At 36.2% G+C, this 22440-nt stretch overlaps 1 protein-coding gene across 1 annotated transcript in view; it reads left to right on the top strand.

The window, feature by feature from the left end:
* LOC121731330 (serine/threonine-protein kinase DDB_G0283821) overlaps positions 1–22440 on the top strand; it is a 181108-nt gene that overhangs the window by 97165 nt on the left and 61503 nt on the right. The window contains exon 3 of the mRNA XM_042120724.1: positions 2332–2527. Within this exon, the coding sequence (XP_041976658.1) occupies positions 2332–2527 (196 nt within the window). The remainder of the gene's footprint in view (positions 1–2331; positions 2528–22440) is intronic.

Genomic DNA, 22440 nt, shown 5'->3' with positions numbered 1-22440 from the left:
CAAGGAAGCGCCTCTCGTGCAGCTGAACTTTACTGTAACGCGAGGGAAAGTTCCTCTGTCTTGACATGATCCGGGTGATGCTGACAAGAATTAAATACATTACAGAATTTTCAGCTAACGTGAGGCCTTTGCCTGTGTAGCAGCTTAAATATTGTACAAATAGTGGTAGTGGTTGCCCTGTCAGTAATAGGCCCTAATATTATAAGGCACTGTTTAAATTGCATCGGTACTTTCGACAGTAAAGTTAGAAATCAAAAATGTCACGTGTAAGTTATTACCATCGCAAGCGCCATAGTCACTCACGGCCATTCCCAATATTTGATCTATCTCTGGTTTTGCCCTACTAGAGATAGGAATAGCTCACATTAGACATTATGTTAATTGTGAGCTATTCCTATCTCTAGTAGGGCAAAACCAGAGATAGATCAAATATTGGAAACGGCCGTTAGCGAGATGTTACGTCAAATTCCATACAATATTTTGGATTTGTTAACTCGCTTTTGAAACTAAGAAATACAACATTACCAAAGGCTATGTTATGCGATATATGTATTTGTATAGCATCACAAGGTTATTACCAATTTAAATTTCATCAATTTTCCAAAGTCACGACACTCCGTGCCAAAATTCTTTAAACTTTTCCATGAAAACCACTTCGAGTAATTAGGTAGAAAAAGTGCTTAATGAGGCATGAGGTATGGAAATCCTTTTAAACGGGTAACCCCTCCAGCCAATTCCCTTACACGTTGGCTCCAAGCCAAGCCATACTCCTTTTAACTAGCAATTTACTTACTTTGCCGCAGGATTTTTGGCTAAGCGAGAGCTCGGATGGGATGACTCAAGTTATTTGGCTAAGATATATTGACGTGTCTTAATAGCTCATGAATATAAAGAACCTCATATCAAAGGTAATTTAAAAGAATCTATCTAATGTTTCGCTGGCGAAAACTTGTTGCGGATTGGATTTTCGTGTTTCGTATTTAAAGGGTATGTTTGTAATGTCTTCAGGAGGGGAAAATCTAAGATTCTTATAACTTGAAATTTGTCATTTTGAATTAATACCTACTTGTAATGCAATCAGGCTATTGCTTCAGAATTCTTGAAACTGTCTCAAAGAATGTGGAACCATTCGCGCTGGTTAACACTTTGTTCAGTTAATCTAGTCAATTATCTTAATTAATCTATTGCTAAAGCCTATTCTATTGAGTGCGTAATTCATCGAAACGTTTACAAGCTAATGCAGGTTGGATTTATAATAAATTGTAAATCTGAACCGAATCCCACGCTACCCAGCTAGATATTCATTAAGTATTTAGTTTAGAAAGGGTTGACCTTCCTTGCAAAATAATTACTCAGGTAGGTAATTTTAAGCCCAAATTCTACCTTAGTATAATAAAATAAATTTAATACAGTCGATAAACCTTAATTCTACTATAAGGCAAAACGCCACATTAAGCTTAAGGAAGGCTTTGTTTGATCTACTCCATCTTTTATCAAACCATACCTTTATGAGACAACTTTCTGCTGTTTGATGGGAAAAATAAGTTCTATATTATAGAAAGAACGATGCATGCATTTTTATTGTCATAGAGCAACAGAATTATTAGGTTCTCATCACAAAAAAGGGCGACCTCATCTTCATTTAATCGACAACGTCACTACTCAAAGTTAAAGTTATGTTACTATAGTTATATCATTTATTGCGAGTTGTGGGAAACAACCATTCTCGTAACATACTAATTACTAGTCAATTGCACTCAACTATTGGTTAGGTTATAGACGATCTTTAAAAGTTTCATATAACCGTTAAATTCTTAAAATAGTATGTATCCTTATTAAACCTAAATGGCCGCCATAATTATACTCGATATAACAAGATCAACAGGACAGGTATGGTAAATACACGAAATTTAAACACATTAATGATTAGACGAATATTTAACATCGCCAGTAAGGATTCTACTTTAGTATTATCAGTACAGGTTTTGTTTTTTTTTTCATATTATGGAAAAAATTTACATCTGTACACCCGAAAAAATGCTGTCGGGGAAGCTAATAAAGTTGTACAGCATAGAGGTACTCAAAACCATAGGTATCGCTTATTTTAGCGCTAAACGTCAAGACGTTGTGTTCAAGAACAAATACACTCGAAACTAAAATGTAAAAAGCCTGAATGCGCCTCCATTTTTCACGCTCTAATAATATTTTTCACATATTATGTTAAGAACATTACATGAAGCTTTTTAAACTGAGCAACAAAACCTGGCGAAACCACAGCAAATTATTCGATGTTCAAATGACACTGACACTGACGTTTGTTTTTTTTTTCAGAGTTTTCTGGCGGCGAACGCGAAGTGCTGGTGGGCTGGCGCGCTCGCGGCCGCGACGGCGGAGCTGCGGTACGCGGGGTACGTGTCCCCCGGCGTGCTGCTGGTGGCCGGAGCCCCGCGCGCGCTGGAGACGGTCCGGGGGGCCTACTCCCGCTCCGTCCTGAAACCTCCTCCGACTTACCTCATTTGTGGCCTTGGTGAGTTTTTTTTTCTTATTATGCGCTGTCTTGAAGACTTAAGATTTTCATGCATTTTTTTAAATGAAGCAAAATATATTTAAAGAGCATAATGCTCATAGTATTAATTACTTTTTACGAGCACAATCATCGTTTGAAATAGAAACGTGAGTTAATTGAATTTCGTCTAAAAGCTTATCATGTGTATTCATAAGTTTGTATTTAAATCAATAACATAAGCATAAGTTTTGCATGTTTTATTTAAATAAGTTTCAAAATTAGTTTTATTTCAATTATACGTATCCGGTAAAACTGGTATAGCACACTTTCAGAAGGTTGAAGTGTGGTTGAAATAATATTTTTATTTGTATTTTCATAAGAATTATTACTTGTTCTGTGTCTACAAGTTCAATATTTTAAGCTGCTTGTATACAAAGAAACACGTCTTCAATACCAATTTAGACACATTCACCAACGCCAGTTAGTGCTAATCGGTTGTTTAAATATCATGCTTTCTCTTTTATTAATACGCAGAACAAGAGGGATACCGTGTTTAATGAACGATAAAGTCTAGTTTACCGTTTTCTTCTACTTACTTTCGTCGAAGGTGCCTGCAAATTTAAAACTAAACTACCAATTTCATATTTTATACTCGTGTATTTAGCGCTCGACGTAACATTGTATGAGATTGTCGTATATGTACCATCGAGGAAATTGATTCCTAGGCAGTTGACAGACTCGCATTATTTGGTCGGATCATGTCAATTCAATGTTAATTGTGATCTGTGGCTGGGTTTGACATAACGCGACTAAATTACGTAGGGCCCCCATCTGCCTAAGAATCAACTTCTCTGATAGTACAATAATAATTATTTTCTTCATTTCCCGTACGAACTCATAAGTAGGCTTTTCCTTGTTTGTAATTTTCGCGTAATATTGTTAACTAATAAATCTTACGATAATTATTATACGGTTTCCGCAAATAGCGCGTTATTGTTAACTTATGTGACACGTTTGCGTAAGAAAATTAATTTATTGTTAGGTTACATCATTACTATCTAAAGTAGGAGATTATTCCCTTATTATTGTAAGAGCTATTGCCACCTTCATATATTTAAAGTTTATTTAGACGCCAGACATCGCATATTATATTATTTCACACTCCAAAGTAAACATAGCACCCTCAAGCTTAATACATATCTGTGTCGAAGGTATTTAACTAAAACTAAAAAAATATATAAACCGTCTACGCATGATATCTAATATGTATTACTCTCTACTTGCTCTCAATGGATCTTATCTAAGATCTGTATAAGATTGCTAAACTATTCGTAACATACTCGACAATTTAACTTAACTGCTACTAGCTCTCCATTTTTCTCTTGTTACCTTATAGCTACTCTATGTCTCTCTCTTTCTTCCACTAGTAACTTTACAGCTATCTGTGCAGTATAACACATCCGTGGGCTGTCGGAATTCTCACGATTGTTGGTCCCACGCGAGGCGCAAGGCCTTGCAAGGACGCCTATTGTACACAGTTGTAGCGGAATGTAATAACTGTTTGTTCTTGCCGAAACTAGGATAGTAAATGTTTCTGAAGTCTGTATATGAAGAAGAAAAAGAGTTTTTTCGTGTGTTTTTCTTTGCCACGCTCCGCGCTCTAGATACAGCCGCTTTGTCGGATGATAGAGGTAACTTATAGATACATGTAGTTTAATTGCATTATTTTATCAGGATAAGGAATTATAAAATCTAGGTTTAGTTATTTAAAGTTTTTTGGAGAAGTGGAAAATACAATATGCAAAAATTACTTACAAATAAAATAACAAATAAATAAATAGACTTGACTGTGGTTTCCGCCCACAGAACACAAAAATAAGCTTCCGCCCTATAGAAACTAAAACATATTATGTAGTGCAATTGTGAAAGCGATGATTTTGTCAAATGCCCGTATTATGTGTCTTGTGGTTTTCCGCCGTACAGTCGCCGACAACGGCGTATTACATTTCACCCTTTTTTATGTAGTGATAAGATTCAAAATAACATACGCTGATTTTCTCGAGTGTACAGTGTACATAGACCCGTGGGAGTCGCAGTGTAGTCGCTAAAATAACACTTTTACTTCATATTAGATAACTTCCGATTATTCTCATATTTCATGAGTAATAATCATATTTTATAGCATCAATTGAATATTTTATACATTATGTAAAATAGTTTATGTCGTAAAAAGTTTTCATTTATGATATTTTTATGGTTTTCATATCCTACAAGACGTTGGCTTCTATTTAACAGGCTTAAAAGATGTTACAAATAGCACACTACCTTTTATTAGATTTCTCCACGAAGGAAACGAATGTCAAAAAGCATAGGATGGTGTCACTATTCACTAACAATTTGATCTTTAAATAAGAATTTTTGTTCCGATTTATAATCAAATAAGTTTGACAAAATGTCTTGTTAAACTTATTATATGTATAATAATAGTGAAATTAAAGGATCAAGATGAAAAAAAAAACTGGCTTTTATCCACAGCTTCGCACGCGTATCTAAATAACTAATATTAAGTAATTTGTACGGCGTATCCTAGAAAAACACTGTACTTTTTAACTGACTTCAAAAAAGGAGGAGGTTTCTCAATTCGACCTTAAATATGATTTTTCCTCCTCTCATATTTTTAATAGATATTATATTTTCCTTTATGTTTGTCTACTTGTATGAAACCGAAAGCTTTTTTCAAGAAAGGGATAAAACTGTCGTGACGTGTTGCTACCAAGAAATGACAGTGCATTGTGCAACTTAGTGCATAAATCCAGGATACTATATACCCCATCGACAACTCCGGAAAACTTTCAGGACGGCAACTTGACAATAATTCATTTTGTCATGTTGGCATTACACGATTTATTATATTCTACGCTACGAATAAAAAACTAAGGAAAAGTAACTCCGTCAAAAAACATGCTCCACAATACTTGTCAAAAAAGTGTACCTTAGGTACACATTTCAATACATTTGCAATATTTAGGTGACCTTGAGCGGTACTAGGCTGACGTTACATGACAGATCAAAAGGAACCAAATTTAAAACGGTAATAGTATGGGAGTTACGATTCCTTAGTTTTTATTATTCGTAGATTCTACGTCTTATATTTTAAAGTTTAAAAATACTTTTTTAATAATTTTTTACCCGATTACGGTGAAGCAAAAAGAAGATTTATGATTTTGACTCATGCATGTGGCTATAGATGTTCATCTGCTTCCTCATAACTTCTAAACTAGTTATCAGACAAATAATGTGTCGTTGAAAGTCTCATCGTCTGCTGCTTATAGGCTACATTTCGTCACGTTAAATTATTTCCAGCACAATCTAGGTGATTTTTGGCCAATGCGTATAATACGCGGTAAGTTTACAAAAAAATCATACTTAATAAATGCGAAAATGTGTCTGCTTGTCTGTCACCTCTTCATTTTGCTGAAATTTCGTAAGGAGATAATTTGAGTCCCGGGAAAGGACACAGGATGAATGTACGGTTCCCATGTGATAAACGAATTTTGGTGCAACTGAGTTGCAGGCGTCATCTAGTAATAACAATAATACCCCACACCGGTTTCGGGGACGGTGGCCGATTTCATTGAAACCGCCAGGTACGCAGGAGTCACTTTATAGTGCCCAAATGTGTGCGCAATACACAAGAGCACTCTCTATTCCTTTACTCTCATTACCCAGTGGGACGGAAGATCGACACGACTGGCGAGAGATCAGGTGCAAGACCGACTTTTTACATGTGGTTTTACAATCAGGTGATCAGCCTGCATTGTCCTAACCAAACTTGGAAATAACATGTTTCCAGCGCGGGAATCGAATCCACGACCTCCGAGTCAAGAGCCATGCTCTGAACCACTATACCACGAAGGCGTTATTTAGTAAAGGTATACAGTAAGTAGACATAAAATGAAAATATCTCCATTATCCGATGTTTTTCCTTTTAAGTTCGTTTATGGCTGAACATCACCCCTAGGTATTGCAATAAATAATTCCGATAAGAAAGCGTAAACAACCATTTTGTTCGAAATGGTCACAAATAAAACGATTGTGATCATATCGACGGAGTACCTACGGACGGGCCACGTAAAAATGTTTTTTTGCATTTTTAAGCTTAGCCTTCGCAGTTCGCGGGCTTTGAGCGCGGCGACCGAATCAAAAATATTCCGTAACGAAAAAAAGTCTAACACCCGGGTTTGCAAGACTTCTGCACGGTGTTTGTGTGCGTGCGACTAGACGTATGCTAATTATATATTTATAATTGCATAAGTTGATAAAAAATGCTATGCAATTATAGCTTTACCGAGGCCGTCCCCGAGTGCCACATGTAGTTTTGCTATCGTACCGGCCATCTCCATATTCGCCCAAGATGAACAAATGTAGACAAATACAAACGTGTAGTGTTAATGTAAGCGTAGTCTTGAAGTATTTATAAATATGGGATAAAAGTAGCCCATGTACTTTCTCGGGACTCAAAGTACCTATCTATTATATATATATATATATATATATATATATATATATATATATATATATATATATATATATATATATATATATATATATATATATATATATATATATATATATATATATATATATATATATATATATATATATATAATATTATATATATAATTCATCAAAATAATTTTAGCGGTTTGGGCGTAAGTAGGTAACAGGTAAATATCCACACTTTCGCATTTATAATGTTAGTACGTAGGTTGGTACTTACTGATTTTTTAACTACGCCAACGATGGATACAACTTATCCTCACCACGTCATTATAACTAATAACAATATTTTATTACCTTTACATAATCACAGTCAATTACATTTTAACCAGAAATTCATGCGGTCAATATCACAATTAAGTTTTTGGCAAGTAGGTAAATCCCATTATTTAGCAATATTTTTACTCAATCAGTAATCCAATCACGGTTGAGTCGTAATACCCAATAATGGCCTTTTTAACGACGCTATAATGATTTAAAAGCAATTTAAATAAGCTTAAAATTGGCTGAGAATGAAGGAAATGCAGACAGTATTCTGTATTGCGCCAAAACTAATAGACTAACTATTAGTAAAAATCTAAATTGAGCACAATATGATTAGGTAAATTAATACTGTCGTAATCTATGGTATAATATTGGCATATTATGTATGATGGTAGAATTTGTAGAGTCTTAAAAAAAGGTTAAATAATTCCGGAAAAGCGTCAATATTTTCTCATAAAATGGTTAGTGGTAAGGGTAATCACTAATCACACAAAATAATAATTATTATCTACTAGTCATTCCTCTGATTTCGTTTACGGAGAAATTCGTAAGTAAATACCTACATAACGCCGCGAAAAAAACCTGTAATATGTCCTTTTTTCATACAAAATTCCATCTGTTCACCTGATGAGGAAACGTAGAAAGATTTTGAGACTACATAGTTTTTATCGCGGGCTTTAAGCGCGGCGTCTGAGTCAAGAAATTCCGTAACGAAAAAAACCTAACACCCCCAACCCGACACGAACATATGCGAATTATAATTGCATATTAAGTTGACTTAAAATTCTATGCAATAGATTTACTACGGCAGTCCGCGAGTGCCACGCGTATTTTTACATTTATAACATTACTTAAAGGACATGAAAATTCCCAAGGAAAATCCATTATAACAGGCGATGACGCTATTTATCACGATAATGGTCTACCAGTACCAGTGCCCACAAATACCTGGACGTTATGAAACGCAACGCATTCGTTTCTGTGAATTTATCGAAATCTGATAAACGAAATATCATCTGTAGTTGTGCAATTGCGGGCTTTCTGGTGCTAATGCTAAATTCTGAGAGCTGTCGGAAGGCGTGAGCTTAAAGCTTTGCGATCGATCGTTTCGATCTATCGAACTGACGCTGTCAGCAGCAGAATAATGTCAACATGTTACCTTGAGAAATATTCAGCTGATAATTCCCACCTCTTTTAATAATGTGGATATTTACGAAAATGATTCTAAATTCTAGATACGACTGACCTAAAAGTCGGTTAAAAGATATTTTACAACTTTACAACCTGACGCGTCTCTTGGTTCGGGATAAAGTCTTGCCTATTATTCCTCTTCTTCACATTGGGCCATAATTTATAACCATGATTGCTTAGATGTCTATTATCTGCACAATCGAAGTAGATCACAGACAAATCTACGCGTAGCTCGTCGCATGTATTTATCCATAATAATTGACTTACGTGAAAATCTAGTGACTATCAGTGCCGCCACTTATTTTAATGTAAGCCACTTTACTTCCGCCAACCTATGTACAAAATCTGCCACCCCCTAGGACGCTGCCGCCCCTAGGCCACGGCCTGTTTATAAATCCGCCCTGGATTCCGCCCTATGTTAGGGTAGCCAACCGTCCTGTTTTTCTATGACATGTCCTAGTTTTCTTAGTGTCCTGGGACGTCCTGCATAGTTTTTAGATAGCGTCTTGGGCTCACTATCACTAAAAATTATCCAAGTTTAAAATTTTGTTGTAAACAAAATAGTTTGTTTTATATTATGATAAATAGTTTTAACAATATTGTTTTATTAATTAAAACACATTATTATTTTAATTTCCTAAGCCTATAGTACCTTTTGTCACTAGATAATTCTACAGCTACTGCGAGTCTTGTGTCCTGTTTTTGGGCGAAATTGTCCTGGTTTTGCAACTTTAAACCTGGTTTTTTAAATTTTAGATTGGCAACCCTACCCTATGTGTATAGGTATATGTATGTACATAAGGTACATTTCTAAAGGTACTCAAAGAGCGTAGGAGTAAATAGAGTACTATGTCGCAAGGCCAATTGTCCTTCGGTTTCGAAAATGTATTAAAGGCGTCAATATACTTGTCACAGCGGTTGCTAAACCTCGCCTACATTACTCGATATTCGATGAAGACTGGTTATCAGTATGCATAGAACAGCGGGGCACCAAACAGGTAGGTACTATTGTAAATAACTTCGGCTTAACTCAACAGCTCGCTATATTAATAGCTTGCATTGCTGATATTGGGAGTCTTTGAATATCTTTATTTTCACCTGGCGCCTTGACTTAAAAGGTAAATGACCGCTGGGGACACCTTATTTCATTTTGACTATAGCCATGCCTGATGGTCTGATAGTGGAAACGAAGATCTTTGTCAATGAAAAGTAGATGTGCCATATCATTTTTCTGAAACAAAGTCCGCCAATTCCAGCCAGTAATGCTCACTTGTTAGCCGAATAATAGTGACACAACATCGTGGGTATTATCTTGCTATGCCGGGGTCAGAAGCTAACCATTGTAACCATACGCCGACACTTACCTACTTGCCAATTCAACTGGATAAAAGGTACGCCAGATTTGGTTTTCATTTTGCAACAACATTAAAACAATATATTACCTGTCGGTTAAATTGGTGTCCATCCAAAATGGACCTTCAGCTTCGGGTGCTAGAACATAAAGTCACTCGGACACAACACATCCGTATTGTTGATTTGTTTCTGATGCTGGTGCCGATAAGTATCATCCATTCTTACAAAACAATGATATTATATGACATATCACGGATAGATCGGCGCGGGCGACAGCGCACCCCCGGGCCCGCCACTCGAATAAACATCGATTCTGTATCGTAATCGAATCGGTTACGTCGCGATTTGCTAATCGTAATTTATGGTCGTGACCTCTGAAGCAATTAGGATATTTAATTGTCTTTAATCGACAGGCGATTAGAGAGTTTTCATTAATCATGACATCGATATTTTCCTATTAAACTTTTGAGCAATATCGAATTTCTCACAGTGTGATTGTATGAAAGTTTACTAGCGACTGTAAAGATAAGATAGGGCTCAATAATAGTATGCAAATTGCCTTTCGATCATTAATGAATTTAAAACAATCGACTACTCCAGAACACTTTCATTGAACAATTTAGATTACTCTTGATTATGATCACAACGTTCGCGTTGTTATATTATGTACTTAGATCTGAATTCTGAAGAACTAAAATAAAAAAATGGTACGTGATACGACCGACCATCGAACTTCTTTTTGAAAATATTAAAAAATTAAAAACAATCAACCCACACGTAACCGAGCAGTGAACATTAAACGCTATGCAAATGAAAATTTCCTTATCACTTTCTTCGATTCCGTAACAGTTAGGTTCCGAGTCTTTTGGTGTCAGTACTGTCAGCCGGGAGACAGGCGCGCAAATCACGGTTAACACAAATGCCTGCTTTGTGGCTGCTCTCTGGCAGTTATTTGAAGCGTGCTATTAATTGTCTCACTAGTCGTGAACGATTCGAGTTCTTCAAAGGCGTATCTGTCCGCTTATATCATTGGCGTTTTATAAAGTTTTGCATAAAATCTACGAATAATAAAAACTAAGGAAACGTAACTCCCATACTTCAACCGTTTTGAAATTGGTTCCATTTCGCACACTAAAATAGGGCAATCGTTGCTATTATAGCAACGAAACACTAAAGTCTCCTCTACATATCGGCGGACGCGTCGGCAAATTGTATCTGCGGATGCGTCCGCCGATGTGTAGACGGCGGTTTTTGCTTGTCTGTGGTAGGTATTTGACGTTGGCCGATGCATCTGCCACACATCCGTTTGGTGTTGGTTTTTCGACACGGATCAAAAGAAACGAGCGCGAATGCAAGGCGCCTGTCCACACGTCTGCCGATGTATCAGTATTCGACGGAAATTTAGTGGGAGTGGACGTGTGTGTTTGTCGTCGAAATGGCTAACATGACCAATGAGGAAACATTTCAGTTCGCCCTAATCAAAATTAAATAAATATTATTATTAGATATATAAGTTAATATTGCCAAAATATTTATTTCGAATATATTTTCAATTACTTTGTTCTGTTTTTGTGTATAGACAGCATCCACCACCTTCTTTTGCTCCACCATTTTTTTTATTACTCTACTTCAGTGCACTCTTAGGTAATAATTATAGGTGCTAATTAAGTATATAGAAGCAGCCGCTACTGTCTCTATATCCATTTTTTGCGGCACGAGTTACGTCTTTCACGATTGAGCACAGACTGATTAACTCACAGATGTGTGGACGGATCGCAATTTATCCGCAGATATGGTTGCGGATGCATCTCCCGACGCATCCGCCGATATGTAGAGGAGGCATTACACTCTTTACGAAATAAAGCCGTTGACATTAATAATTGTCACTGTTGTATTTACACAAAATTGTCTACCGAATACATGCATAAAGTATGCATGTAATTCGGGTCACATTTTGTCAATGCATTTTGTAGGTTCGTGGACAAATTTTTTGACACAGTTACTGTTCCTTAGTTTTTATTATTCGTGGCAATGATATTCTATGTTACTAACGTAACTAGATTGGAAGTTTACGGTAGCAACGCGTTGCCACTTCGAAGATGCCTGCAGGCATATCTCACATACATAATGACATAACGAATATATGACTTGACATTGTCTTTTGAACAAAAAAGTGGTAACGCATTTCTGAGAATCTTTTGTAAGACATTGCTACTCTAGTATTTTAGAAACTCATTGATTCGTAGCATAAAATGTCTCGATGTGACACAGCATAAAAATTAGTAGGTAGTCGCAATTACATAAGTGGCGATAGTTTAGTTTAAAACACAAGTTCATCTTCTCCTTGTAACTTGTGTTAAATACTACTGGTTTCTATAACCATTTAACTTTTCTTCCCCTCGTACGCACTTGAGTATTTAACTAGTGAGGGAATTTCGTAGCAACCAACTTATGCTAAGCAAAACTCTACTAATAAAACTTCTGTTCTCAATTCAATTTGGGTCAACAAAGTTTAAATTTTAATTTCATAATGATAAATGACCACTGACCAGTCACAACTCACAGTACGAATCCATATACACAAATCCAGTTGAGAAATAAATAATAATAATTTTCCTGCACATTTAGACACGTTTGATGTTACAAAATATTAATCATATCACTAAATTAATATTTTAACTATGTATTACTAAATATTTGCCGAGCAATTACTGTCAAATTGTCAATTGACAGCTACTTGACAGGGATTAATATTTTGCAAATCACCAAAATAGACGCAACATAGTGTTTATTGATTTCATAACTTATCTATAACGTAACATCACTATACACATACAGTAGCATAACTCTGGTGTATCCTCGAAATCGTACAATACAGAGACATATTGATACACGTCGCGATGTTGCTACATTCTGCTCTCTAAGTGTGGTCCAGATGTCGTTTATTGCCATAAATGGTAATTAGTAGACATTATTAATTGGGGCGAACGCGGATAGGAAAAAATTTAGCCTAGGTAAAATTGGCAACACATTAAAAAATTGCATAATTATTGATATTATACTTAGGTAATCTATTGTATATCATTTACATTGCAATCGTCACTACAGGATTGATAAAAAATATTTATTTTGACTTAATTTAGATATTTCTGAGTAGATTCAGAAATAAAAATTCTGAATTCAGCTACTTTAATAATTTTTAGTAGGTATTTATACAACGTTATAGTATCTATAGGTTTGCATTTATGTAATGGAAACCACTATGAAATAGCATTTTGTACTGGTAGCCGGATATTAAATGGCCGCCAAACGAACGTATTTTATTCCCAAATGATTCCCAAGTGAGATTAATATTGGATCTCCACGCAACTGACAGGTACATTTTATTATTAAATGTAATTTTATAAATTATAAAATTTAATAAAAAAATGTTTTGGGCAAGTTCTGCCGAATATGTAAGACCGTGCTTCAATACGTAAGACAGTAAATCCATACTGATATTATAAATGCGAAAGTGTGTCTGTCTGTTTGTTACCTCTTCACGCCCAAAACACTTCACCGTTTTGACGATCTCTATGGCTCAGTCGGTGAGCCGATGCCCAAGTCGGAGGTCGCGGGTTTGAATACCGCCAAGGGGACAAAAAGTTCCTTGGTCATGTAAAAAATTCTTCTTTCGACGGGGCCCGACTGACGTGATAATATGTCTATAACAACTTAATATTGAAATAGCACTTTGCTCATTTGCGTAAGCACATTAGCTCAATATAATTTAACAATAAAACAATTTAGACAATCGTTTATCAGATTTGATCGGATGTTTGTTTCACAATTTTATGACGAGTGTTGCAAAAATTAAACGAAGCGTATTGCACCGATATCGACGATTACATCACTATTGTCAATATTTGACTGCGTATCATAAAGGTACAGGTTGGAAGCCAGCTACATGAAGCGGCAGCAGACGAAGCGCGACGTGTCGTCGCGGATTCTATGTATTTCTATGAAATACCCTACGCAGCTAGCGACAAGAAGCTAGCGACACTTTTCATAGAAATACATAGATACCAGTAGTGTCGCGACGACACGTCATCTGCCGCCGCTTCATGTCACCCGCCGCTAGGCCGCTACCAACTCCCAAAAACTAGGACATTACATCCGTTGTGGATGATTTATACAGTATTTTTCAGAGCGAAGTAACCACTCCTCAAATACTGTAGTGCCTGGGACAAGATTTTTAATAGTCCGTATGGTTGACCAAGCGCATACGGCATTCTCGCATCATAGTCGGCCTAGTCCAGAGGAAACAACTAGTCAATACGTCTGGGGCCAACTATGTGCGGGTTTCCTCACGATGTTTTCCTTCACCGTACGTGCGTCCGTATTATGTATTTGAGATCAGAAAATGTCTCATAGGGCCTCCACCCGGGTTCGAAACTGTACCCTCTAGGAGTGCGAACCGAAGCGAAGGTCTACCCATCACGGACGCGACGCTCTGCCAAGAGCGCCAACGCCCAACCGGCACCTTAATTTAGTGACGTGCTTAGATCTTACCGATATTTCCGTTTCGAAATTTTAATTAATTCGTAGGAAATTGCGCATGATGAAGCTCTTTCATTAGTCTTAAAGCCAAGTTTAACGCTGCCTCAAGTTTAGGTCTCACTTAATATCAATTATCTCATTGCTCCCACTGTCTAATTAAGTTATGTATCTTTTAATTTAAAATGCGTTTGAGTAGAATCGTTTTAACGCTAGCTTACTTACAGAAGGATTATAAAGGTAAAGTTGATAAACGCATAATTTTTGATTTAGTTACATTAGTAAAAAACTAAAAACAATGCAGATCATTGCCGTGTGAACCTAGCCTTATACGAGTACAACGAAAAAATATAGTTTAAGGCGCTCCCCCTACGGAGATGCCATAATTTACCGTTTTTAGAGTATTTTTAACTCATAATTTGAAAGCTTCAAAATTATAATAAAAATACAGCAATAATCTTCAGCATAATATGAACATTCATTTCTCTGCAACTAATTTTCTATTTTTGTTTATTATACTCGTGGTATCAGCTTCCAAAGTAATACCAATTTATTTAAATTCAAGCAAGCATACATTCAGCATCTCCCTAGTATTTACAAATTACGTTTATTTGAAACACACGCCAATAGATCGACAATTTCAGTAACATAACATATTTGCCGTTTTAAATTTTTTTAGGTCAATTTTGAACTAAGATAACTAGGCAAATGTATGGTCAAGGTCGTTTGCTCAGGGGATGGCCTTAAACTGACTGATTACCACGATTTTCCTCGATATTATATTGCTCCAATATGTTCTGCCGACAATATGATGCCGTAGATGAGATAACTGAACAGATATAGCACGTCATATTATGTAGCGAAAGTCATCATAATGAGTTACACCTCGGGCGAAACAGCGTCAAAATTGCCTTCCATTTGACACACTCAATCGGCATTATTTACCGCATTAGAGAATGAAACATTGATGATAGAAAGTCTAATGTAACTTATCGTCGAGCTAGGTGTAGATAAATCTATATCGTTTTAGCATGTTTTAGCTAAGGTATTTGTGACAAATATTTAATTAAATGCGACCCAATTTTTGTATTATGTTTTGAAGGTATAACTTTTTGCCATTAAGTGATAATTTATAATATCAAGGACGAAAATATAAACATGTTAACACACTTAAAAAAATGTGCCGCTGATTTTTTTTTATGAAATAAGGGGGCAAACGAGCAAACGGGTCACCTGATGGAAAGCAACTACCGTCGCCCATGGACACTCGCAGAATCAGATGAGCTGCAGGTGCGTTGCCGGCCTTTTAAGAGGGAATAGGGTAGTAGGGGAGGGTAGGGAAGGGAATAGGGTAAGGGATCGGGCCTCCGGTAAACTCACTCACTCGGCGAAACACAGCGCAAGCGCTGTTTCACCCCGGTTTTCTGTGAGAACGTGGTATTTCTCCGGTCGAGCCGGCCCATTCGTGCCGAAGCGTGGCTTTCCCACGTATATATATGATACAATATAAAGTTGGTGTTGTTGTGAAAACATTGTCCTTTACATTTAAAATTGCCAATTTATTTCGTAGCTCCAATTAGGTACATTGAGGTCTTATTAATTGAAATAAAATATCCGTCTTTATCACTTATATAATCGTACGAGCCGATCCGACATGTCGTGCGGTGTAAAAGTCGTTATCAGCACAATAGTGTTGGCGAGCGTCGCGAGATCGTTGTCGATAATATCGTACTGACAAGCAAATTAGTCGATGCTTTTGTCTCGCTCTGACGTATTAGCGTGATAGGTGATCGAAAGAGTCTAAATAAGAGACCGGTCCCGGTTCAATTAGCCGGCTCATTTGATTGTATGAATGAAATTACATAGTGATACGCCCGTTACCCAATGTGAGTTAACTAGCGAAACTTTCTTTAATCGACTACACATTGTTAAAAAGATTGTTTTGATTGAAGATTAAAACTTTCACGTTACCTACACAATGAAGTATAAATAATTGTTGTACTTAAATTAATTGCGTTTGACGTTATTATTATTAATTAGCTTAGGAAATGACATTTCGTAGTAGATATTCGTATAATCTACGATATGAATTAGGCACCTATGATATATTACAATAAATCTAATATATAAAAATAAGTCGGATTTTCCTTCCTGACGCTATAACTCCAGAACGCACGAACCGATTTCCACGGTTTTGCATTCGTTGGAAAGGTCTCGGGCTCCGTGAGGTTTATAAAAAAAAATATCAGAAAAAACTTCAAGAGAAAAGCAGGAAAAGAGGGAAAATCATTTTATGGCAAAACAACTTTTGCCGGGACAGCTCGTAGATGAATAAATATTTTAACAGTTTTAAAAATACGTAAAGTGTGTCAATCAACACACACAAGTGAAAAGACACAACAAAAGCACAATTTTCACCAAGTTTCGCACCACTAGTAGCAAGAAAGTATGAAATTATCTTACACCTATATTTAGACATGTTTTAATTATGGAAGATGATCATTATGACCATAAATGGCATGTTTTATGAGAGATCACCAAATAACGGACTATTGTGAGGGCTCTCGTTAAATACACTTTTATATTGTTTAATGATGGGCCGGCCGGTTAAACTTGATACTTCAATATTCAGGTTTACTTTCTGTTTCGTTTCTTTGAAAATCTTTCGCCATTTACACTACATAAGGAGGTGCGAACTATAACGACATTTCAAATTTCTCAATTTCTTTTTAATATATCAAAGATAAGCGACAGTTAAATGTGAGATAAGAGAACATTATCTCAACAACCGGAAAAAACATCTACGTTTCACTATTGATAAGTTGTTTAATTACTTTTCTAATTATTTTATTTAAAAGATAAACTAAGATCGTTGCTTTAAAAAAAGACCACTTTATTACCATTATATTTTAAACTCACAAACTAAACTTTATTGCAACAAAATAATATATTATCCTAATTCCTTTTCCAAGATTAGCATTTTCATACCTTTCATTCAATTCTGTTTAGAGGCTTAAGCGGGAAGTGGTAACAAACACACTTTCGCATTTATAATATTATATGTAAATATAGTATCGGCGGTTAATATACATAATACACATCTAATGATATTGTCGGTGAAATCGGTGTGGTCGCGAACATAATACATGTTACATATATTGTGTCTGCACGTCTATTTATTAAGTTCTTTCCCGGAAAGATATCTTATTAGCGGAGTAACTTTATCGGCCGCTTTCCCTATATTATTACCGCTTTTCTCGCCCTTCTATTTGAATGTTGGTACTACATTCACAGTTCGAAGTCACTCTTGTTGACTGAAATGTCGATAGTAAAGTATCATCACTATTAATTGTGGATTAAATTTTTGCAAAAAAAATAATAATTTTGCTCTAAGTATAGCTATGTGATCACGTTTGTTTTAATCTAATAACTTTTGTTTATAGTTAAATATAATACAATAACATGTAATTTTGTCTGCAAACTTTTTTCTGGAATAAAAAAAATGTTGAATACAAAATTTTACCGTTTGACATTCAAATAATAACGATTAAAGGTAGTGAGGTGAAACGATCTTGATCTTTATCGATGTCGATATTTACAACGTGAATGTGAAATTGAATAGAGTAAAAAGGTTAAATCGGTATCGATAAATAAATATTCCGAGTTGTAAATCACGAGATTTAGTTTCGTTTGGCAAAATTGTGGCGGCATTTAATGTAGGATTTGATACTCATATACATTCTTATGTGAGGGTTTTAAATGTCATTGGTTGATTTTTATAAGAAATCATATTATATTTTTGCCATTTATTTACATGAGTAGCAAGTCATGTGCGCAGAACGGTCCTGATGTTCACCAAACCTAACACTAACTTTTAAATATTCGCAACTTGGAATGTTTTGCATATTCCTTGAAGGAATTTTGGTCACAAACACTTAACAAACTTGTTTTACTCCATTACTGAACGTTGACCCTACTTCATTAGAGACATACGGCACGATATTACATAATATTTTCCACAGTAATCATCTTCACCATCATTATAGTAACAGGTTAATTAGGCGGCGGGAAGCTTAGACATACTTATAACTAAAAATACTTGTACCTACCCCGTTTACACTATTTGGTAGCATTGTATCGTCCTTCTTCGGTCAAGTCCGTCTTCAATTTGAAATTTCAAATTGAAGACGGACTTTTCATTTTCCTCTTTCATCGAGCATCTTTCATTCCAAGAGAGTAGAGACGCATCTGAAAACAAAATAAAACCGCCGAATGCTTGCTAAGAAGCATTCAGAGGAATGAACATTATTTTATTTGTGTAAAACGTCTGATAATAGCTTTATTGCTATTTCGTATTTAATGCGGTTTAGTACATGGTGGTACATGCCCTATCTCTTGCGCTTAGCATAATATTTTTTCAGGATTTTTATTCAAATGAGGAATTACATCCTAAAGAAACATGGCATAAGCGTAGCAAAACATGTTGAACTAGATACATATAATATGTATCTAGTTCAACATTTCTAATTACTGTTTTCTTTCATCCTTAAGCTAACTATTTTGTTTAAACTAGATACGTCGCTACCTGTGACATAACTATACTACATGAGTCTACGTCTACAGGTATACAGTATCACATTTTCTATCTGATAACTTTCTGTTATTGTTGCTTTTTCTAATCATTATAACTTGAGAGGAGATGAAAATGTTGTTTTGAATTAATCTGATTATACTAATTATTATACTAATTGCTACAATCACTAAGTAGAGCTTCCGTTGAAAGGTGTGCGAATCCACCATGTCATTATTTAAAAAAATCTGTATTCGTTATCTATAGAGAAAAGAAAGTTTTTTTTTCTTCTTAAAAGCACGTATACTGAAAGCTCTAAAGCTATAAAAAAGCCTTGCTCTTGCTAGATCGGTTTTAATGAAAATTTATTCAACAAAGAATTTTCTGTTTTTCTATGGGAAAAATGCGCGATAATTTAGGATTTTCCTTTGCGCCAACTTTAACTTAACGTACTTAGATACATTTCTGATAGAATAGACATTTTTATGTTTTACAGTTAGTAGAGAAAGGATTTCAGATTTCTATATAGCTCAGACCAGCCTTCTAGAGCTGTATATTTAATAATATACCTCGTAACTTGTACTATCAAAGACAAAACGCACTGTCGCAAGAGTCGCGAAAAATTCGTGAGGCACATTGCGACAAGATGACAAAGCTGAGGTCGACCTTTCTAGCCGTATCATTGTCGACACTTCGCTCACACGACAACCTGGTACACAAAACTTATTGTGTTGACATAATCAGACATTGAGTTGTAGAACTATCGCTGTGAATTAGCACCAAAATTGTTATACATAAGTTTAACTTTGCTTGGCGAATCTTTAGAGGTCAATATAATATGCATGAGTGTCATATCTCTATAGATATGACACTCAGAAGCAATGTGAACAGACCCCTATAGGTCTGTTCACATTGCTTAATGATGAACAGTAAAGGGCCCCCGAGACGGTCTCCATCACAAGACCGCCGTTTGACAAATCGTTCAAACCGACATCAAACGGTTGCATCAAACACGTAAGGTTATCAAACCGTTTGATCGTCTCGGGGCCCCTTAAAATTGCCAACATGATTGCGCGGCTGTCTACAAAACACTCACAATCGACGACAAAATACTACACGTTAGTGGTCACATCACTCACATCACATTGTCCATCGTAGACGAGCGTTTTGTATAAAACTTAAGTGTTGCGGACCTTCACGCTTTTAAAGTTTTAAGCTCTACCACACTTTTTAACTTTAAATAATATTAAAATGTAGGTAGGTATGATTAATTAAAAAAATATGAATTATATTGTCGTCCCCAATTACAGCTAAAATAATTTATGAACATTTTTGACCTAATGAGAACGTGTAAGTTGCCACAATTTCATTACCTCCATCATTGTGTTGCAAATTGCAACAAATGCAATTGCAATAAAATAGCAATAAAAATGTATAGCGGTCACAAGTTATAAATATATGTTTTAAGTAAACCAAGGCAATTCTCAACATTAAAGTGATACAGTGAAATGACTTCAAATTGAATTCACGTACGGGCTAGATGTAAAATGACGTATCGGTAGGGCTGGCAGGCGTCATGAAAAAACCGGACATCGCCACTCGCCAGGCTTTCTGATCGCGTGTCCGGCCAATATTAAAGGGAGTCCGATTTTCGTAGAACTTAAAATCCTTATTATTACACGCGGGAGCGTTGCCTAGCCTAGGTCGAGCTCAAAGAACTGACGGGCAGCGCCCTCAAAATGCCAAGTCCTCAATAGCTGGGTGTCAGGCATCCTACTGCTTCAGACAAAAGGAGAGTCTTTATTTTTCAAATAACCGTTTTCTTGCTAAAAACTTGTCGGGATGATCTTCCTGGATTGACTGACTAGCCGGTTTTGGGGATCTGGCAACCCTATACTTGGGAATTGCAAAATTGGTGCGTCACGCTGCACGCGCGCTGCGGACTGATTTCCTCACGTTATGGGAAATGAGATGGTGCGTTTTGCCAAATCGCAATTCTTTTGTTACGCTTCTCAATTGTTTTTTGTAACTTATGTACAAAAATAATAAAATAATAATGTAGATTCGAAGTCAAAATTGGCTCGCTCACGCGTGTGAACTTCATGAAAATAAAATAATATGTAATAATATGTATTACTTTAATTTGTGGTGGCTAGGATGGGGCCACACTTAGTTCTTACACACGTGACACGTACATTAAATAAAAAACCGGCCAAGTGCGTGTCGGGCCACGCGCAATGTAGGGTTCCGTAGTACGGCTAGTTTTTGATAATTTTTGTATGGTCAATGAATGTGTATAACGTGTTTTACACTTCTAACAACATCATCTCAGTTGTGTTCAAAGAAATTTGAACGAAAATTTCGCCAAATATTTTTTTTAGTTGATCGACTATTACTCAATAACTTATGAGGTCTTCTTAGCTGTGAAGTTTTCCTTTTAAATTCAGCATATTTCCTACTCCCGTGAGTTTTTTCACATCTCCAGAAATAACCGTTTAGCTGGTAGAAGGGGGAGACACTGGACTCTAACAATTTTTTCCACTTTAAAACTTAATATTTCACAAATGCATCTCTAAATCAGAAAATGACCTATAAATACCCATAATATTTTTAAAAAACCTATCCAACGACATCCCACACGATGGGGTGGGCGCGAAAAAAAAATCATCCCCGCTTGATGTGTAGGGGAGGTACCATAAAAAAAAATATTTTTTTAAGATTTTATGTACTATTTTGTCGGCATCATTAATATGTGTATTCGTGCCAAATTACAGCTTTGTAGGTCCTATAGTCTCTGAGCAAAACCGCGAACAGACAGACGGACAGACAGACAAACAGACGGACAGACGGACGGACAGAACGAAGCTATAAGGGTTCCTTGTTGACTACGGAACCCTAAAAAGAAAACATGCTTGTAGCTTCGTACGCTTAGCATGGCTAGTGGGCACCACTGAAAATCTTTCTATCAACGGAATCTGTCATTGTATCCCTACAATCTGTCACCATTTCTATCTTCTCTTTTTCATCAGCAGACTACCGATGACGTCACAAACTATATCACGGCTGACGTTTGTTTATATAAGCAATTTCTCTCAAACAATACGGTCTGCAATTAGCCGGGCAAAGGTCGTGGGCCGCGGAGGTGTCTAATGAGAGTGAATCAATTTCTCCGGCCCCGGGCGAGTGCGGCCTTCACGACCATGTTACGTAACATATAGTGCCCGCATAGATAATGGTCGGAGAGCAACCATAGATATAGACAATGAACGGAGCGTTCAGTTAGACGTAGAGGTGGAAGGACGCTCCCATGAATGTAGAAAACGGAGAGAGTACTCCTTTTTATATGTAGAACGAACAGAGCCAAGAATACAGAAAGAGCAGAAAACAGAAACATAGAACAAACATAGAGAAGTTAGGTAGAATAGAATGGAATCTGTATCTAGACTTTAGAAAGAAGACC

Source organism: Aricia agestis, chromosome 10 (genome assembly GCF_905147365.1).
Source record: "Aricia agestis chromosome 10, ilAriAges1.1, whole genome shotgun sequence".
NCBI classification, from domain to species: Eukaryota; Metazoa; Arthropoda; class Insecta; order Lepidoptera; family Lycaenidae; genus Aricia; species Aricia agestis.
Note: the sequence above shows the minus strand (reverse complement) of the source record. Positions and strands in the feature narration are given on the sequence as shown.